Consider the following 16,584-nt stretch of genomic DNA (forward strand, 5'->3'; position numbering starts at 1 on the left):
TTGGTGCTGCTACCTCTCAGAGGGCTGCTTGACAGCCCACTTTGTGGACTCTTCCCAGGCAGGTTCTGCCCTTGGCTCTGGTCCCTCCGTTGACCTCAGCCATTCTCACAGATACAGCTGTTCCTCTCTGCTAACGACCAGCTCATCTGAAATCCCAGTGTTAGCTTCTGATTCTTGCTTCCAACTGCCAGTGTAGACTGTCCCATCCTCCGCGAACCTCACCAGTACTACCATCTGTCCATCCCAAACCACATCCTCACTGGGATTCTGCTCTACTTGCTTGTGTATCACCATCCTCCAGATCACGCCAACTCTTGTGAATAGTCCCCGCACATCCAAACAGCTTGGAAGAGGGAAACCAGGAATGCACAGTGTGATGGAAGATGAGAGGGGAGGGTAGGAAGGACTCACAGATGCTGCCAGAAGTCAAGTAAGATAGGGCCAAAAATGGCTTTATCAACAAGGAGACGGTTAGAGAGAATGTTCTGTGAAGAGGTGGAAAATATGGGAGAGTTTGTTAACCTCAGAACCACTCCAGAGGGAACAGTGGAAAGGTTTGGGGGGGAGGGGAGGGGTGCGAGGCTGGGTGGAGGGAGAGGGAGCGTAAAGGGCACACGGAGACGGTAGAGCAGTGCGGGGAGGTACATTAGGCACGTGAGACGTGGCGGGGTTAGCTGATCCCAACCTGGAGAGAATCAGCCCCCGGCTCTCCCGCTTGTACTCAGGTTTTCCCAGAGCCAGTCGTGTCCTGGATTAGTGACATCTCAGAGAACACACACATCTCAGGGGACTCTGGAAAGAGTCAGCTTGAATTACTGACAGCCTTCCTAATATTTGGCTTGCATCACAGGGCATTTCTCTTCTTACTTGTCAAGATTTGTTTTGAAAACAGATGTGGGTCAGTGATCTCTCCATGGCCTGTCATCCAGACCTTTTTACAGAGCAGAGGCTTTCAGCCCTGTGTGCACAGAGAATCACCTGGGGAACTTTTAATACAGACCAGTGATAGCAGGACCTTAGACCATTGCTACCTGGTGTGTGGTCCACCAGCCAGCAGCAGCGACATCTCTTGGGAGCTTGATAGAAATGCAAATCCTCAGGCCCCTCCCTTGACCTACCTACCAAATCAGAACCAGTGTTTTGCTAAACGCTCCTTGCCCAAGTGATACCTAAAAACATTAACGTTTAAGAAGCCTGCCTTAAAACAGGACTGATGCCTACGTCCCACCCCTAGAGATTCTGATTTTATTGTCCTGGACTATGGCCTGGGAATCGGGAGTTTTAAAGTCTTCCCAGATATTTCTCATTTTCAGCCAGGTTTAAGATCCCTGCCTTACAGCATCAAGCAAAGCATCGGGAAAGGTGCCCAGTGCATTTTTATTCAACCGGGTGCATCAACCCCATCTTTGTTTAATGATTTCTGACCTTTTATTTAACTTACCAATGAGCTCCATTTGCCTCTCATTTGAGGGAAAAACTGCCTGTCATAAACTTATGGCAGGAACATCATTTCTCCTCATCATCCAGGATGCTAGTGAGAGGCTTATTAGCTGATAAGACAGGAAATACTGTCCAACCTAAGCCCCATTACATAAGGACTAGTTCATTTATTAAGGAAAAAAAAAAAAGCTGCCTATAGGACCATCATTACAGAATACAACTTAAAATCAAGAAGAGCGACCTTCCTGATTAGTTATTTCTTTCATCTCTTCCAAGACCTTGTTTGAGTTGATACTGAAAGCACTCTAAGGCTTTCTTCAAGCCAACTGATTGCACGGCTCAAACAGCAGTAACTGGCCTGCCGAACTGTTGGGTCACAACTGTTACAGAAATCAAGACATAACAAGTGTTGTTTTAGACCCAAGTTTCCAAAGTATAACCCTAGCTTAAAAGTGCATTTTTTAAAAAAAGAACAAGGTTGACAAGTGTCTTAAGAACTCATTTACACTGTATGAGTTGGAAGGGGGGAAAACGTTTTTAAAGCACCTTATTTAGACCACGTGTCACTCAAATGTTTGAATAGTCAAATTGCCCATTTTTCACGTGGGTGGTTAAATCTCACGAAGAATAGGAGGTTATTTTGGTTGAGGACTTTCCCCAACTTTTTGTTTCTCACTTCAGAGTCAGATATGAACGTCTGAATCACTTTTCCCACCACTGATGATTGAAACTTAGTTTATGAATTATTAAAATTAAATGGGTACCAAGACAAAAGTACTGCTTTCCAAGTTTTTATAAAGAAAAGTTTATCAGTAGTCTTTTAAAATTATATAGGCTTCAGAAAACAGATTTTGATTCCATTAGACTTGCTATGTCTACAAGAAAGGTGGTCATTCCTTTTTTAGATTCAATAATGAACAATTCATAGGATTCACTGCAGTTTGAATTCTGCAAAATCATGTTCTTTTTAGGAAGCCAAAGCAAAGCTATCAAGACTTGAAAAAAATACATGTCTTCTCCATGTTCTGAGTGGGAATGGCCCATGAAAGTTTCCTACCCTCCACTCTCAGGCCTCAAATTATTTGTTTAACATTTTCCTTTCTTAATAGCTCAAGGTAGTGGCTATTCTAGATTCCGCCTACTGGCATGTGCTTCCTAAACATTAGGAGGCTTGCTGTTGAAGTCAGCGAGACAGCATCACACCTTTTCCCAAGTAGGGAGAAGAGAGATGGTCCCCTTAATTGCACTAGAGCTTTTCAGGGCTCTCCACCAATGACTACCGTCTTTGTCACAGGCGTGTTATGTGAGAGAGTCCTCATCCCTCACCTGGCACCCGTGGCTTTGTCCTGACTGCCATATGGAGTGAGGTCAAGTTTCTAACTTGTTTGGAACTTAAAATATTATAGAAAAATCCAATTTTTTGACTTATGCAGATGGATGGTTAAGACGAGGATTCATGTCTTGTGCATTATGACCTTGTAGATTCATAGATCACTGATATCATAAAATAGGGTCAGTTTCATTCCAAGTACTCTACTTGGTTGCACGGTGTCTGATGCCCCATGTGGATGCAGGCTTAATGTTGAATGATGAAAATGACATTTTTATGGAGTGACTTAGAAGGGAGAATTGGATTTTATTATTGTGGTCATATACACCATTGACTACCAGACACACAAAATGTTTACTGCTAAATAATAGGAACTCCAGTTTTTAAAACGGAGGTCAGCATAATCACATGCTGATGGGGTCATCTCAAGTGACGCCACACATGAAGTAGGGATGGGCATTGCCCCACAGTTGCTCCCAGGCAGACTTCTACAATGTTTCCGACTCCCTGTAGTTAGCATTTTGGGTCATAAAATCATCCTTTCCTACTAGGCACTCTCGGTTTCATGAAACTATAGCTTTATAAGAATCATTTATAAAAGTCTTTTAATCAGCTACTCTGATTAGGTTGACCAACTTTTCTTTGGATTAATGCAAGCACTCCAAATCCTGTTTTCATGAGAGCTCTGAGTAAACTTTTAAGATGCCAAGACAACCAGATTATTTGCCGACTTCAAATATTCAGTGGCCTCCTGCCCTCCACAAAGTCAAGTCCAAATGCTGACCGTGAACAATCCCGCCTCTACCTTTGTTCTAACGTGATCTGCCATCATTGCCCAACCTTTAGTCTAGGCCTCCGTGCCTTTGCACATGCTCTTCCTCTCACTGGAATTGTCCCATCTGGAAAACTCCCACGTAACCCTTTCAAGACTCACCTGAAACTTCATCTTTTCAGTTCAGCCTTCCCCGAGCTGCCTTCCTAACTGGTCCACTTTGTTCTCACCTCTCTGCTCATGGGTGTGTTGTGTGTCCTGCCTCCCTCCACGTTCCCTCTAAACTTAGGTCCTTGAGCGCAGGGTCCATGGACTGCCTCTTCATCTTCGTGTCATCTCATCTAGAGCAGTGCCTGGTACATGGTGGCCACTCATAAGAAACTTAACGAATGAATGAATGAATGAATGAGTGCCTCCCCAAGTGTCTAATTTAATAATGAGGGTGGGACTTGAGAAGGGAGAGAATGCGACTCTCTCACTAGGGGCCTATTCTTTCCTTCCAGTTCTAGGGGATATTAACTCACTCCCTGCCATTAAGGCTCACAGCTCCCCCTAGTCTTCCCACTCCCATTCAAACCTGATAAAATATTATCACTCATGTGTTGGTTTGTACATAAAAGTCCTCAGAGTTCACCCGTCTAGGAGTAGTAGGGACATACACATTCCAAAACTTACTTGTGATTGTGAGTAAAGTGCCTCATGATTTCCAATATGGACACTGAGGCCAAAATGGAATATGTCGGCCACAGATAAATTTTCCTAAGATTTTTGAAGTCCATTTTGAAATTTAAGGTACAGTTTTTAAGCATCAGATGCTACTCTCCAAGAAAGATTTCTCTTGAAGAATTGAATGGCATGGTTTGCAGATATTAAGTTTAAAGAGAAGCCACAATATACAGAACCGTGTATTTGTCTTAAAATAACTGTATTACACACATTATAACATGTAGCTTTCCTTTCCGGGGTGATTGCTTCGTTTGATCAAATTGAAAGTCAGGCGTTCTGTTTTGGTATTATGCCTTATTTCCTTAGACTAAATGAAATTGTTCCGTGATAGCAAACAGATGCTTGATAATGGTTTGATTTCAAGTTTTAATTGGGATGCTGTTCTCAAAATATTTTTACCATTCCAGTATTATTCCCAGACACTGTATCTTCAGATAGGAACTGTGAGCTGGGACTGGATTACAGCCCTTAGAAGACTTGAGTCCTTGAAACCCCAGGAGAATTTTAAACCAAGACCTTGTCTGAGGCGGTGCTGCTGTCTCGCTGTCAACTGGCAGGAAGTATTTAGCTCACTGAAACAAAACACTGAAAGAAATGTGCCCCCTGAGGTTTGATCTCAGCTCTTCTCAGATGGGCACACATTTGAAGACTGATTAGCAGCTAACAACACCACTCCCCTTCTTGTTCCTAGAATGGTCCAGGGCATCAGAATCATTTCTTTTCTTTCTTTCTTTTAAGGCTTCCTCACAGCAATGAGGCAAGAAGTGACCCGCGCCCACAAAGGCTGGGCCCTGGACACCGTGACCATCCACAACGAGGTTCTGCGGCAGACCAAGGAGGAGATCACGTTGCCCCCTGCGGTACGTGCCACTGGGCCAGAGCAGGCACCGCTCTGGAGCGGGGGCTCAAAGTTCAGGTCCCGCTGAACACTGACCTATGAGGGTCTCCGTTAAGTCCTCCGGCTTTGCAGCAAGGGTGTCCTCGGTTGTAACCAGGAGACCTCAGTGCTAAAGCCTCTTCCATTTGCCAGAGTGGGAATGAATGACAAGCACTGAGAACTCCCCAGACTGCATGTCTTTGTAGTTACAAGTTATCCTTGTGTTTGCTGAAAAGGGTTTTCCACAGGTCTCTGGGGGTATTCGCAGAACTGACAAGTGTCCAGGGCAGAAGACACTAACAGGACTAGCAGTCCTGAGCTCTGAGGCCAGTTCCAGCAGGGTCCCCACCAGCTGCGGGACCCCGGGGAGCGGGGGAAGGATGCCTGGCTGGGGGAAGGGCAGGGGCGCTGAGATAGGCAGACACCACTGGGAGCCACTGGGTGGACACTTAGCTGCCCTCTGAACTCAGGCTAGTTCTTTAACTTTTGGGCCTCAACCTCTTCATCTGTAAAATGTGGATGGTAATTCAACCTCAGTAAAGACGTCTGTGAGAATTCAGTGGGATCATTTGGCCTTGGTGGACCCCACATAGGTGCCCAAAACATCTTAGTCGCCTTTTCTCTTTCTTTGATTTTCATTCCCTCAATTGTCAAAGCAGGGAGTTGGACCAGACAGTTTCCCAGGTCTGGCCCTTTCTGCCACTTTGTAACAAGAACTGCCTTTCTTCCAGTTTCCAGTCGCATGGTCCTTGTTTCTGTCTGAGATCACACCAGAAGCATCTCTGTGTTTCAGGGGAGGGTAATGACTCAGTGGTAGACGGTGTGCTTGGCATGTATGAGGTCTCAGGTTCAATCCCCAGAAATCCCACTTTTTTAAAAAATTCGTATTTCCACCAACATCTTTAGATTCAGGGCAACCCAGGCTCTTTCAATCATGCCCCTCAAAATTCTTCCGGCTTTTTCCCATCATGCAACTCCAAAGTCACGTCCACGTGTTCAGGCATTTATTACAGCAGCTTCCCGTCTCCCGGTACCGAGATCTGTATTCGTCTCCTAAGGCTGCTGTAACAAAGTACCACAAGCTGGGTAACCTAAAACAACAGAAATTTATTTTCTCAAAGTTCAGGAGGCCAGAAGTCCAGAATCAAGGCATCGGCAAGGCTGGTTTCTTCTAAAGGCCCTGAGGGAGAACCTGTCCCATGCCTCTGTCTCTGCTCCTGGTGGTTGCTGTCAGTCCTCGGAGTTCCCTAACTTGTAACTGCAGCCCTCCAGTCTCCGCCTCCCTCATCACGTGGCCTCCTTCCCTATGTGTGTCTCTTTGTGGCCTCTCCTCTTCTTGTAAGGACAGCAGTCATATTGGATGTCAGGGCCCACCCTAATCCTCTGTGACCTTAATTACATCTGCAAAGGTTCCATTTCCAAATAGTCACGTGCCGAAGCTGCAGGTGGACATGAGTCTTTGAGAGACACTGTTTAATCCACTGCACCTTCTAACTATGGCTTTGTAAAGTTCTGAGATTGAAAGGAGCCCAGGAGGGATCCAGTTTATTGTCGGAGGATGCCTGAGTAGTTGCACTGTTTGTGTAATAGTTGTTACCTGCTGACATAACGATGGTAATCGTAGGACCTGATTTCTGGGATTGCCCCTGATTTTACTGTCAAATCATGTACTTCAGGTTTGGGTTCAAAAAGTACGGCTCTTGTACTGTTGGGCCACAACGGGGTGCAGGAAAACACTTTGCCACTAATCTCCCTCTCTTCTATTATAATCTACATTTTCTTCCTCTTAGCTGATCCTCACTGGAAATGGAAAAATGGTCACTGTCTCCTATATAAGTATATCTTACGAGCTTACATGATCATTGGAGTCTCCGCCATGATTCCCTTCAGACTTTTTTTCTTACTGAATACGTGTTCTACGGCTCCCTGCTGCCCACGAGATAAAGTTCAAGCTCTTCAGTCTGGCGTCTAGACTCTTCCAGGGTTGAGCCCTCACTTACTCTATAACCATTGAACCCTCTGCTAAATAAAATGCTCAGGCTTTCCTGCCCATCCCCATCCTGCCTTTCTTTGTAGTATTGCTTCTGCCTGGGATGCCCACCCTCTCTCCTCCATCTTTCCGAACACAGCCACCCTTCAAGGCCCCGATTCAAGGCCATCTTCTCCACCAAGACCCCCGAGCACTCCAGCCCACATGACTCTCACCTCAAGTCACTGCACTCAGCCTCCGCTGGTGCTGTTCATCCTGCAGCCCCTCTAACAAGTGTGTGCTGGTACTCAAGTTCTGTCTTTTACATCTTGTTCTGTGTGTGTGTGTGTCCTATCTCCTGATTTAATGGTAAGGACCTTGAGGGCAGGTCCTGCTGTGTGAAAGAGAGACACAGGATGAGGTCAGCCACTGTTGGACCAGTCTGTCCATCCATCGTCCCCCTCCACCCATCCGCCGCCCATCACACCCGCTCCTGCGCTCTGCCACACCCACCCCTGGGGGCGCTCAGACTCCTGCTCACCAGACCTGGCCGCACAAATCTCACTGGTTCTTTTGACTGAGATAAAGTTAGAGCCTCATGTTGACTTGTCCAGCGCAGGCTGAAATCCTGCATGGCACCCAGTTCTGCTCCGGGCTCCCATCCTACACCGACCCAGACCACACCTGTTGGAGACTTTCTTCTCCCTGCAGAGGTGATTTGGTGCTGCTGGCTAAATCTGTAGCCCCAGGCAGGCCACCTCCAGGCTCAAGTTACCACTAATAGGAGCTCACGGCCTCAAGCTATGCCACAGGGGAACACTGGACTCAGCATTTTGCTAATGGAATGTGCCAAGGGGTGTAGCGTTTTAAGATTGGTATATGTTTTCTTTCCAAATTATGGATGCCCATCTCACAGCACCTACGTTTTTTAAAATTTCCTGTTACTTTAATGCCTGACTCTTCCAGGAAGGCGTGTATATTTACGGGCTCTACATGGACGGAGCAGCCTGGGACAGACGGAACGGGAAGCTCACAGAATCCACCCCCAAGGTGCTTTTCACACAGCTGCCCGTGCTGCACATCTTTGCCATTAACTCCACGGCGCCCAAGGACCCCAAGCTGTACGTGTGCCCTATTTACAAGAAACCCAGGCGAACGGACTTGACCTTCATCACCGTGGTCTATCTGCGAACCGTCCTGTCCCCAGATCACTGGATCCTGAGAGGTGTGGCCCTTCTGTGTGACATCAAGTAAGTTCATTTCCACTTGCCAAGGGTGCCAGGAGCCATGTGGGCAGCCGGTGCTGTTAAGAGACTGGGCGATGGGTGTCTTTTCTCCCTGACAATTGCTTGATTACTCTTTCTAAATTAAACAGTTGATGTCCTGCAGTTGCTTGTGTGTGTGTGTGTTTTCCCTCATATTGATATTTAAAAAGACAATCCTAAAGTGATGCTTTTTATTCCAGGCAATCATATTCCATTATAATTCTTTCTTTTTTTTTTTTTTAAGAGAAAGTCCTGTCTTCATATTAGAACACTTCGGAAGGATTGAATTTTTAAAAACTAAAAGTGTCTATTTGTTGCATCCTAAAAGGAGTCTAGGAGATGCAAACTTTTCTCTCAAGTGAAAAACCACTCTCCTCTTGAATAAACTCGACCCATGTCTGAGTTTATGCTAACGTGTTATCCTTTGCTCCTTTGAGTTTGGTCTTCTTTCTTGAGTTTGTGAAATGGAAGCTGGAGGGGTCTAGTCAGTACCCCTTAAGAGTTACAGCTGTGTGGTGTGAGGCATTTGAGACAGAAAATCCACTGGGATGGCTGCTCTTGTAATTTATTTTAATTTTATTTAGTATTATTTTATTTTTTAAGTGCTTTTGAGACCCAGAGAGCTCTGAGTCTCCAGCTTTCTGCTCCCAGCCCCAACTCTGCAGGAGATAATGAAGCACACATTTCTAGGCAGCAAATGGAGAAGGAAAAACAAACTCCATCAAATGAAATTAGGTTACATACTGAATGCCTTAAAAAGCAAAGTCTTTAAAAGTGAAGCTATTTCTTACTCTGTGTAGCTAGTCTGAAACTCAGTATGAACCTTTATTTCCTGCTAAAGGAAATTGTCAATTTAACAAAACAGATGAGGTCGTATATTAAATGCTCATGCAGCTTCTAGATAGTGAAAAAGTGTCGCTACTGGTCTTCCCATCTAGACTCCTCCAGCCTGCCTGCAGCTAAATCCATAAGCTTCCTTCCCTCTGTCTGTTCCAGTTGTCTTGCTCCCCTCTCATCCTTCTGTCACCCTCATCAAAGGTGGCCAAGCCATAGCCCAGGCGAGGTGTCCAGGGAAGAACCCAGAAGATATTCCGCTGCAGTCCAGTGTGCTTTCCACCAGGAGAAAACGTATTCTAGAATGCAGATCGTGGCAGTGGCCTGTGGTGTGCTCCTGATACTGAATCCATGCCAAAGCCTTAGAACTTTCCAGAGCAGTTTAAAAAATAAAGTAACTGAGCCCCTGGCCCACGTGTTTTGGCACTTCCCTCGGCATATAGGCACACCAAAGTAAAGGACAGCATCCTCTGGAAAACGTCCTCCTGGACTGAAGCTCAAATCGGGAAGCAACTGCCTGTCTGGGTGAGTACAGAGGAAGCGAAACACATTATAGCAAACAGAACTGCAGGCCCCCAAATAAAACACGCACGTTTTATTCATGTTCCCATCCAGTTGCTAAAATTATTGAAGGCAGATTGCATAGTCTAAACTCTTGGATGTCATGGTAGGTTTTGAGAGAATAACAGTTGCTGCCGATGTTTTCTGATGACTTGAATGTCCTCTGGGAAACTTGGGAAAGAGATAGGAAAGGTGTGAATCTAGCAGAGATCACGGATCAGACTGTTTTAAAGCCACACACATACCATTTCCTGGGAACTCTCCACTGTTGCTGATTATGTTGCTCTGTGTCAACACAGAGGAGAGGGGCATGGGTACTGAGGCTTCCTGAGTGTTCGATGGGCACCTGGCATCCAACAGTGCCTCCAAAAAATATTCGTCTCCATGGTGGGTACTTCTCGGCTCTCCATAGTTTTGCAGAGCTGCTGGGGGCCCAGTTCTGCTAGCTTTCTCTAGGCTCACTAAATGGTTTCCTTAGACGTTTTGAGCCATTGAACTTGCATAAGCACATAACCATTTTCTGAGAAAAATTGTTGCTCTTTTACTAATTACATCATTTGCCACACTTGAGTGAGGGAGACCTGGTGAGCATAAAAGAGCAAAGGATCAGGGACTAGATGGTTAAGCCAACTGAAGCTGGGAGAGAGAAAAGGTAATTTTTTTTCCTCCTTGGAATCAGTCCACATACTCTCATTTTGGTCTCGGCAAAATGAGCAACGAGATTTATACCTTTGTTGATTTAAAATGTTATTTTAGTTTGGACTTTGCATAAAAATAAGACCAAAAGAGAAGTGTCTAAAGATACGTCTTGTAAAAGGGGCTGGTCTTGAGGGTAATGTCGCATGAACAAGCCCCACTGTCTTCTGTCAAGGAGACTTCAGGCGAATAGGGGGCTCACCTATCATGTGAATGTGACTCTGGGCCATGGGTGAAGTACGATGGTTAAAGAAGCTCAGTGTGGGGGATGGACTTGAACACAAGGTAGCATTTCTGTTGCATTCTTGGCCTTTCCATAGATGGTACCAAGACAATAGATGTATATATTCCAAGGAAAGGAACAGTGTGAGGGAAAGACCAGTATGAAAATAAGAAACTACATGGAACCTCCAGAGACAGAGACCAGACCGTGTAAACCTCTCTACAAGAGCCTTCAGTGAATTTGCATCTCCTGGAACATGTACTCCAGGTACCGAGCCATGCCATGAGCTGACCTGCCTTTTTGCCCATCCTATCACTCAACTTGCTCAGTTGCTTCTGCTGTTAGGACTATGTGATGTTCCCTGAACGTCACACATATTTTCATCCTTACATTGTTCCCTTATCAAGGAAAACTTTCCCATATAGAATAACTGGAATTTTCATACACTGCTGGAGGCAGATGTAAAATGGTACAACCATTCTGGAAAACAGCTGGACGGTTTCTTAAAAGTTGAAAATATAGCTTCCATATGACCCTAGACATTTACCCAAGAGATGTTTACCCAAGAGAAACAAAAGCATTGTGCCTGCAAAGACTTACCCACTGAAGGTTCATAGAAACTTTATTTGTAATAGCCAACAACTGGAAACGACTCAAGTGTCCATCCACATCTGGGTGGATTAACTGTGGTACACCCATTCTATAGAATACTGATCAGCAGCGAAATGAAACAAGCTGTTGATGAACAGACATGGATGAATCTCAAAATAATTACGCGGAGTGAAAGAAGCCAGACAAAAGAGTGCATAAAGTATAGTTCCATTTATATACAAAATTCTAGAAAATGCAAACTAACCTACAATGACAACAGATCTGTGGTTGCCTGGGGCCGGGGGGTGGGGAGCAGGCAAGAGAAAGAGATTGCAGAGAAGCAGGAGGAAACTTTAGGGGGTGGCAGATGTGTTCATTCTCTTAATTGTGGTGATGGTTTCACAAGTGTCTAAAAATGCCGAATTGTACACATTGAACGTGCGTAGCTTCTTGTACTTCAGTTATACCTCAATGAAGCTGTAAAGAAACGTTCTCCCTACAGCATCTGGTCCGTTTTTGACCCTCAGTGAGGACTTCCATGACCCCCACCCCCACCCCTAGGTAGGATTTATTGCTCCTCCTGCTTCTTGGTTGCAACTGAATTTAGCAATTTTCATCCTAGGAGTTAATAACATGTGTCTGTCTCCTCACTCTATAGCCAGCTTATTGAAAGCACAGTCTGGCTTTTTGGCACCCCAACAAGTGTTGACTGAATGAAAGAAGGAATGAACAGCAAGTAAGCCCGTTTCACTAGTAAGTGTAGACTAGTGATGGGGAAGGGAGGGTGTGTCAGGCAGGGGCCATGTTGTGAACATGATGGAAGGACGGTGGGGAACCGCCGATGGTTCCGGGCTGATACAGGAATGGAAGTGAGCCGGTCAGCAATGAGGCTATTGCTCTACACCCAGCAAGGTTGAAGTGGGTGCTGGAGTGAGAGAGAAGACCACTAGACTGGAAGTAAAGCAAGTCGTGTGAAAGATGGTATGGAGGCAAAGCTAGGGGATTCAGACGCAACCTTGATGAGGTGAATAATAAGCAGGAGGAGTTGAAACATACAGCAGTTTACAGCCTGGTGAGTCTAGTTGGATGTTTCTTCTGTCATTACAATTTGGGAGAAAGAGCTGTGTTGTTAGCCAAATGTTTATAAATGACTGCCAGGGTCTCTGAAGAAAGACTCAAAGATCTGTGTGCTCAGCATTGCTCACGATGAGGTCTGTGACTTAAAAACACCATGTTACTTGCTTTTTTTTTTTAAATTTTAAAGTCTTTTATTGAATTAAAAGTATAAGTTTTTTGCAGTCATAAGATGTGCCAGGCACTGGTCTAAACACGTGAGATGAATTGAATTTTGCAACCTTTATACCAAGCCTATGAGGTCTGATATAATCTCCATTTCACAGATGAGGAAACTGAGGCCCAGAGCAGCTAAATATTTCACCCAAGTTTTCCCAGCTAGTAAGTGATAGAGCTGGGATTTGAACCCACGCTGAATGGTTCCAGTCTATGCTCTGATGAATTTTGCAAGGCAATATTGGATTTTTTTTAAAGCCAGAGTCTAATGGCATAAACCTCTAAAATTCATAATTGTGCACAGAAAATAGTGCGTCCATGTTTCTCTGACTCGTTAATTTGAGGAGCTTTTGTTATTTGGATGGAAAGGAAAACACAGAGGGGAGGGTATAGCTCAAGCAGTGGAGTGTATGTTTAGCATGCACAAGGTCCTGGGTTCAATCCTCAGTACCTCCTCTAAAAATAAGTAAATCTAATTACCTCCTCCCACACACACACACCAAAAACAAACAGAAAAAACCCAAATGAATTAAAATGCGGCTTAAAAAAAAATTTTTTTTTTTTTAAAAGTAAAGCATGCATGGAAGAGACACTGTCAGGCAAATGTCAGCATTTGTATAGCATGCAGACAAATGCACATTTAAAATTCAGGAATTTTGAAGGAAATTAGTAGGTTCATTTAACATGCTCCTTCTGGGCTTTCTGGAAAATTCTAGACCAGGAGGTGCATTGTTAACAGGAAGGAGCTGGGGGAATTAGCTCTAGACTCCAAGGGAGAAGACACGAGGTCTGGCCCTGGCCTGTTGGGTGGCTTCCTTCTCCACATGCAAAAAGGAGGGAAAGTAACTAAGATGTTATCTTACAGAACACACTTCAGCAAAAGGTAAAAAGGAGCAAAAGTGTGAAAAATAAGAGCCAAAAAGCCACTTGCAGTTAAAGTAACTCGGTGACTTAATCCTAGGTGTCTAATAGAATCTCCAGGGTTTTTTTTTTTAAGGTTTTAAAAAATGATCCTGCTTTAGATACAAAAACATCACAGGACAGCACTTGGGGGAAAGTTAGGACCTACAGCATACATCCAAAAACATGCCTCATATTGAATGGATAAGGAATCCACCAAGGGTTATCCGGGGCTGGAGAGACATTGACCTATGAGCTTTTTCTGTATTTGATAAAAAGTTATCCACGCATTAAAAACACTAAACATGTTGCTCCCTCCCTGATCTTAGGTCAGATTCTCTGAAAACAGACTGAGCTGGAGCTCTGAGTGCAGGTGTCCTGGGATGAGCTCTCGGGAGCAGCACCTGCAGGGGAGTGAAGGAGGCAGGATCGGCGATGCAGTGGCAGCAAAGGCCCCAGCCACCCCATGGGAGCTGTGGAGCAGGGGTGGCCCTGCAGGCCGCCCCACCTGAGCCGAGGGGCCAAGGGGCTGGGCAGATGTGAGCATTGCAGCCAATACCCTTGGCAGCTGGGGGAGGAGAGCATGGGGCCTGAGGGGGAGCCTGGGCAGCACACAGCGTCCACGGAGTACCTTCCCTCCTCCACACACCTCCTTTTCTCCTCTTGTCCTCTTTCTCCAACTGCTTTGATTTGAAAACAAATCATGAACATGTTTTCTCTTGCTTCCTCTTTATGGTCTCCTTCGAGGACCTTAACAACTTCAGCGAGAGTATTCTGACATCTGCACGCAGACTCCACATCCTTGAAATGCAGGGAGCTTCTCCAGTGCCCCAAGTGATGGGAAAGACCTGAGAGGGTTTGATTTCTGTCCATTCCAAGTGACTGGGGAAGAAGAGGGTCCCTGCCGGAGGGGAGGGAGCCTCCTGGGGCTGTGTGGAGCCACAGGACAGATAATGAAAAGCCCTCAAAACACAAAAGCAACTGAAATCTGAAAGCATCCATTCTTAATGATTATTTTTCTCACAGCCTCAGATTCCTAAGAAGTTTTGAAAGAGAGAGCTGTATTTAGTCTTAGGAAAGAAGCGACTTTTGTACTTTCAGCGCCAGGGGAAAAGTGAGTCCTCTTGGTTGCTTCTGTCTCCCAGCATCTGGCTTTGACTGCAGAAAAGGAACCGCATTCTTTGAACACTCAAGTCTTGATTTACATACAACCTTCTGAGATGCATATAAATACTTTGGAGTCATGCTCAAGAAATGAAAATGTTCTTCATCTGCCCTGAATCCATACCAGTTCCTTAGAAGCTGTTGTTTTATAGCAGATTCTCCTAATCTGTTCCATTCTCCCCAAAAGGAGCCAGGGAGCCCGCACAGCTGCCCTCCTTAGCTGACCGTATTACGGTTGTTTCTTTATAAGCAGTTTAAACCGAACAGGTGTCGTCAGGGAGCAGGGAGTGGTCTCTTCGCATCACACCCATGCTGTGCTCGCTGGCCGCTCCCTGCCTTTCCTCACAGCAGCAGTGTCTCCTCTTCTTTTCTCTCAGGCCGGGGCTGATTATTAAAGCACCTCCTATCCATTTCCAGGCAAAACCCTCATATGACCCTGTGCAGGTGTTCAACACACAAGCCTGTAATTTCCTGGCACCTTCACAGCCTCTTCAAGATGGTGTTTATGACCGTGGGGCTCTTTTCCTGTCTCCCAGCTGACGAAGTCATGAGTGTTTCTGTCACTGGGACCCCAGGCTCCCCAGGCATGTGACTGGGTACTTCAGCCTGTGTCTGAGGGGATAAGGACGCCCATCTGTCAGGTGCAGGTTCTCATCTTCCTTACTGGTGATGCAAATCCTCCCCCTTCCTGTTGTTCTTCTTCTATTGTCCCCCCAAAGGACATCCAGTGTCTATCACGGAGAGAAACTGAATGAGAGGTTGCCAGGCGAATAGGAAACACTCTGTAGTCCTCTCTCTCCCCAGAGCTAAGAACCAACTGCGGTTAACTGGACCACATCAGAAGCTTTGTGGTTATGTGTCATCCCCTCTCCTGGGGAGAGCCATCACTTTTAGTTTTTTTCCACATTAATGGAATTCTTTTAGAATAGGCTTGCTCTTTCTGCCTGGCCACGGGCAGTCAGCTGTGGTGTTCCCTGGTTGATCCCACACCCCGCGCCATCCTCAGGTCCCTCCTTGGCCCTCTGAACCTGTGGGATGGCTGGCCTGAGGGATGAGCAGATGCGTTTCCTCGTCTGGCCCTGCCCTGGCCTTTCGCGTGCTCCTTGGAAGACAGGGCCTGACTCTAGCAGGAGGGAGGTGGTGCTCACACTCTGTTTGCTCAAAGTTACCTGCTCTGGGGCCCCGCCAGCCCCAGAGGGCACCGCTCTCTGGGCCAGTCTGTGGTGTTCTCTGTCCTGGAGGGGGCCTGGGTAGGAAGGGGCCAGGGTGCTGCCAGGCCTTTCTCCTGACCTCTTCTAACAGCCCCGGAAAGGCTCCAGAGCCAACGGCAAGGTGGCACCAGCCTTCCGTACCCTGTGTCCCCTGAAACAAAGGATGGGAACGTTTCCCCTCTCCTGGGGAAAAGGCTGGGCTTTTTTAGAGTTGTCTTGGCCTCCCGCATCTTTTAGGAAACTCTATAGCTTGATGGACACATCACGTGCAGGCATCTGCCATATCCAGCCGTGAGTAGGTCCTGCAGGTCCTCATTCCACTCTCGTCCTGGGTTGTTGGAGTGTGTGTCTCTAGGTCAATTTATGTATTAATTTGTCACTTTGGTTCATAATATTTAGCACTGCGATAAAAAAACAAATAAGCCAATCCTATGAGGAATTGATTTTTCCTTCCACATCTGTTCACAGAGATATAAATCTAAAGTTTTGCTATTTTAAAAGCCTCCCATGTAAATATACTCTAAAACTGCCAGGCTTGGAAGTCAGGCTTTTCTGTCAAAAGATGTTTATGGACCTGCTCCCTGGAGCCTGGCCTCTCGTCTTCTGCCTCCAGGCCCCAAAGACATTGATTACCTCTTGAAGTCCTTTCCAACTCATTGCAAATCAGTCTGATGGCTTTGAGCACCTTTTGTGCACAAGCTCCGGGCTAGCTCTCAGGTGAGAGGCAAGAGGGAC

The 16,584-nt window shown here is 45.9% G+C and overlaps 1 protein-coding gene across 1 annotated transcript in view; it reads left to right on the forward strand.

Moving 5' to 3' along the window:
- Positions 1 to 8,533, forward strand: part of DNAH8 (dynein axonemal heavy chain 8) — a 211,713-nt gene extending 203,180 nt beyond the window's left edge. Inside the window, exons 91-92 of the mRNA XM_010977286.3 lie at positions 5,007 to 5,128; positions 8,081 to 8,533. Of these exons, the coding sequence (XP_010975588.3) occupies positions 5,007 to 5,128; positions 8,081 to 8,368 (410 nt within the window). The 3' untranslated portion in view covers positions 8,369 to 8,533. The remainder of the gene's footprint in view (positions 1 to 5,006; positions 5,129 to 8,080) is intronic.
- Positions 8,534 to 16,584: the final 8,051 nt, after the last annotated feature.

This window comes from Camelus dromedarius, chromosome 19 (genome assembly GCF_036321535.1).
Source record: "Camelus dromedarius isolate mCamDro1 chromosome 19, mCamDro1.pat, whole genome shotgun sequence".
NCBI classification, from domain to species: Eukaryota; Metazoa; Chordata; class Mammalia; order Artiodactyla; family Camelidae; genus Camelus; species Camelus dromedarius.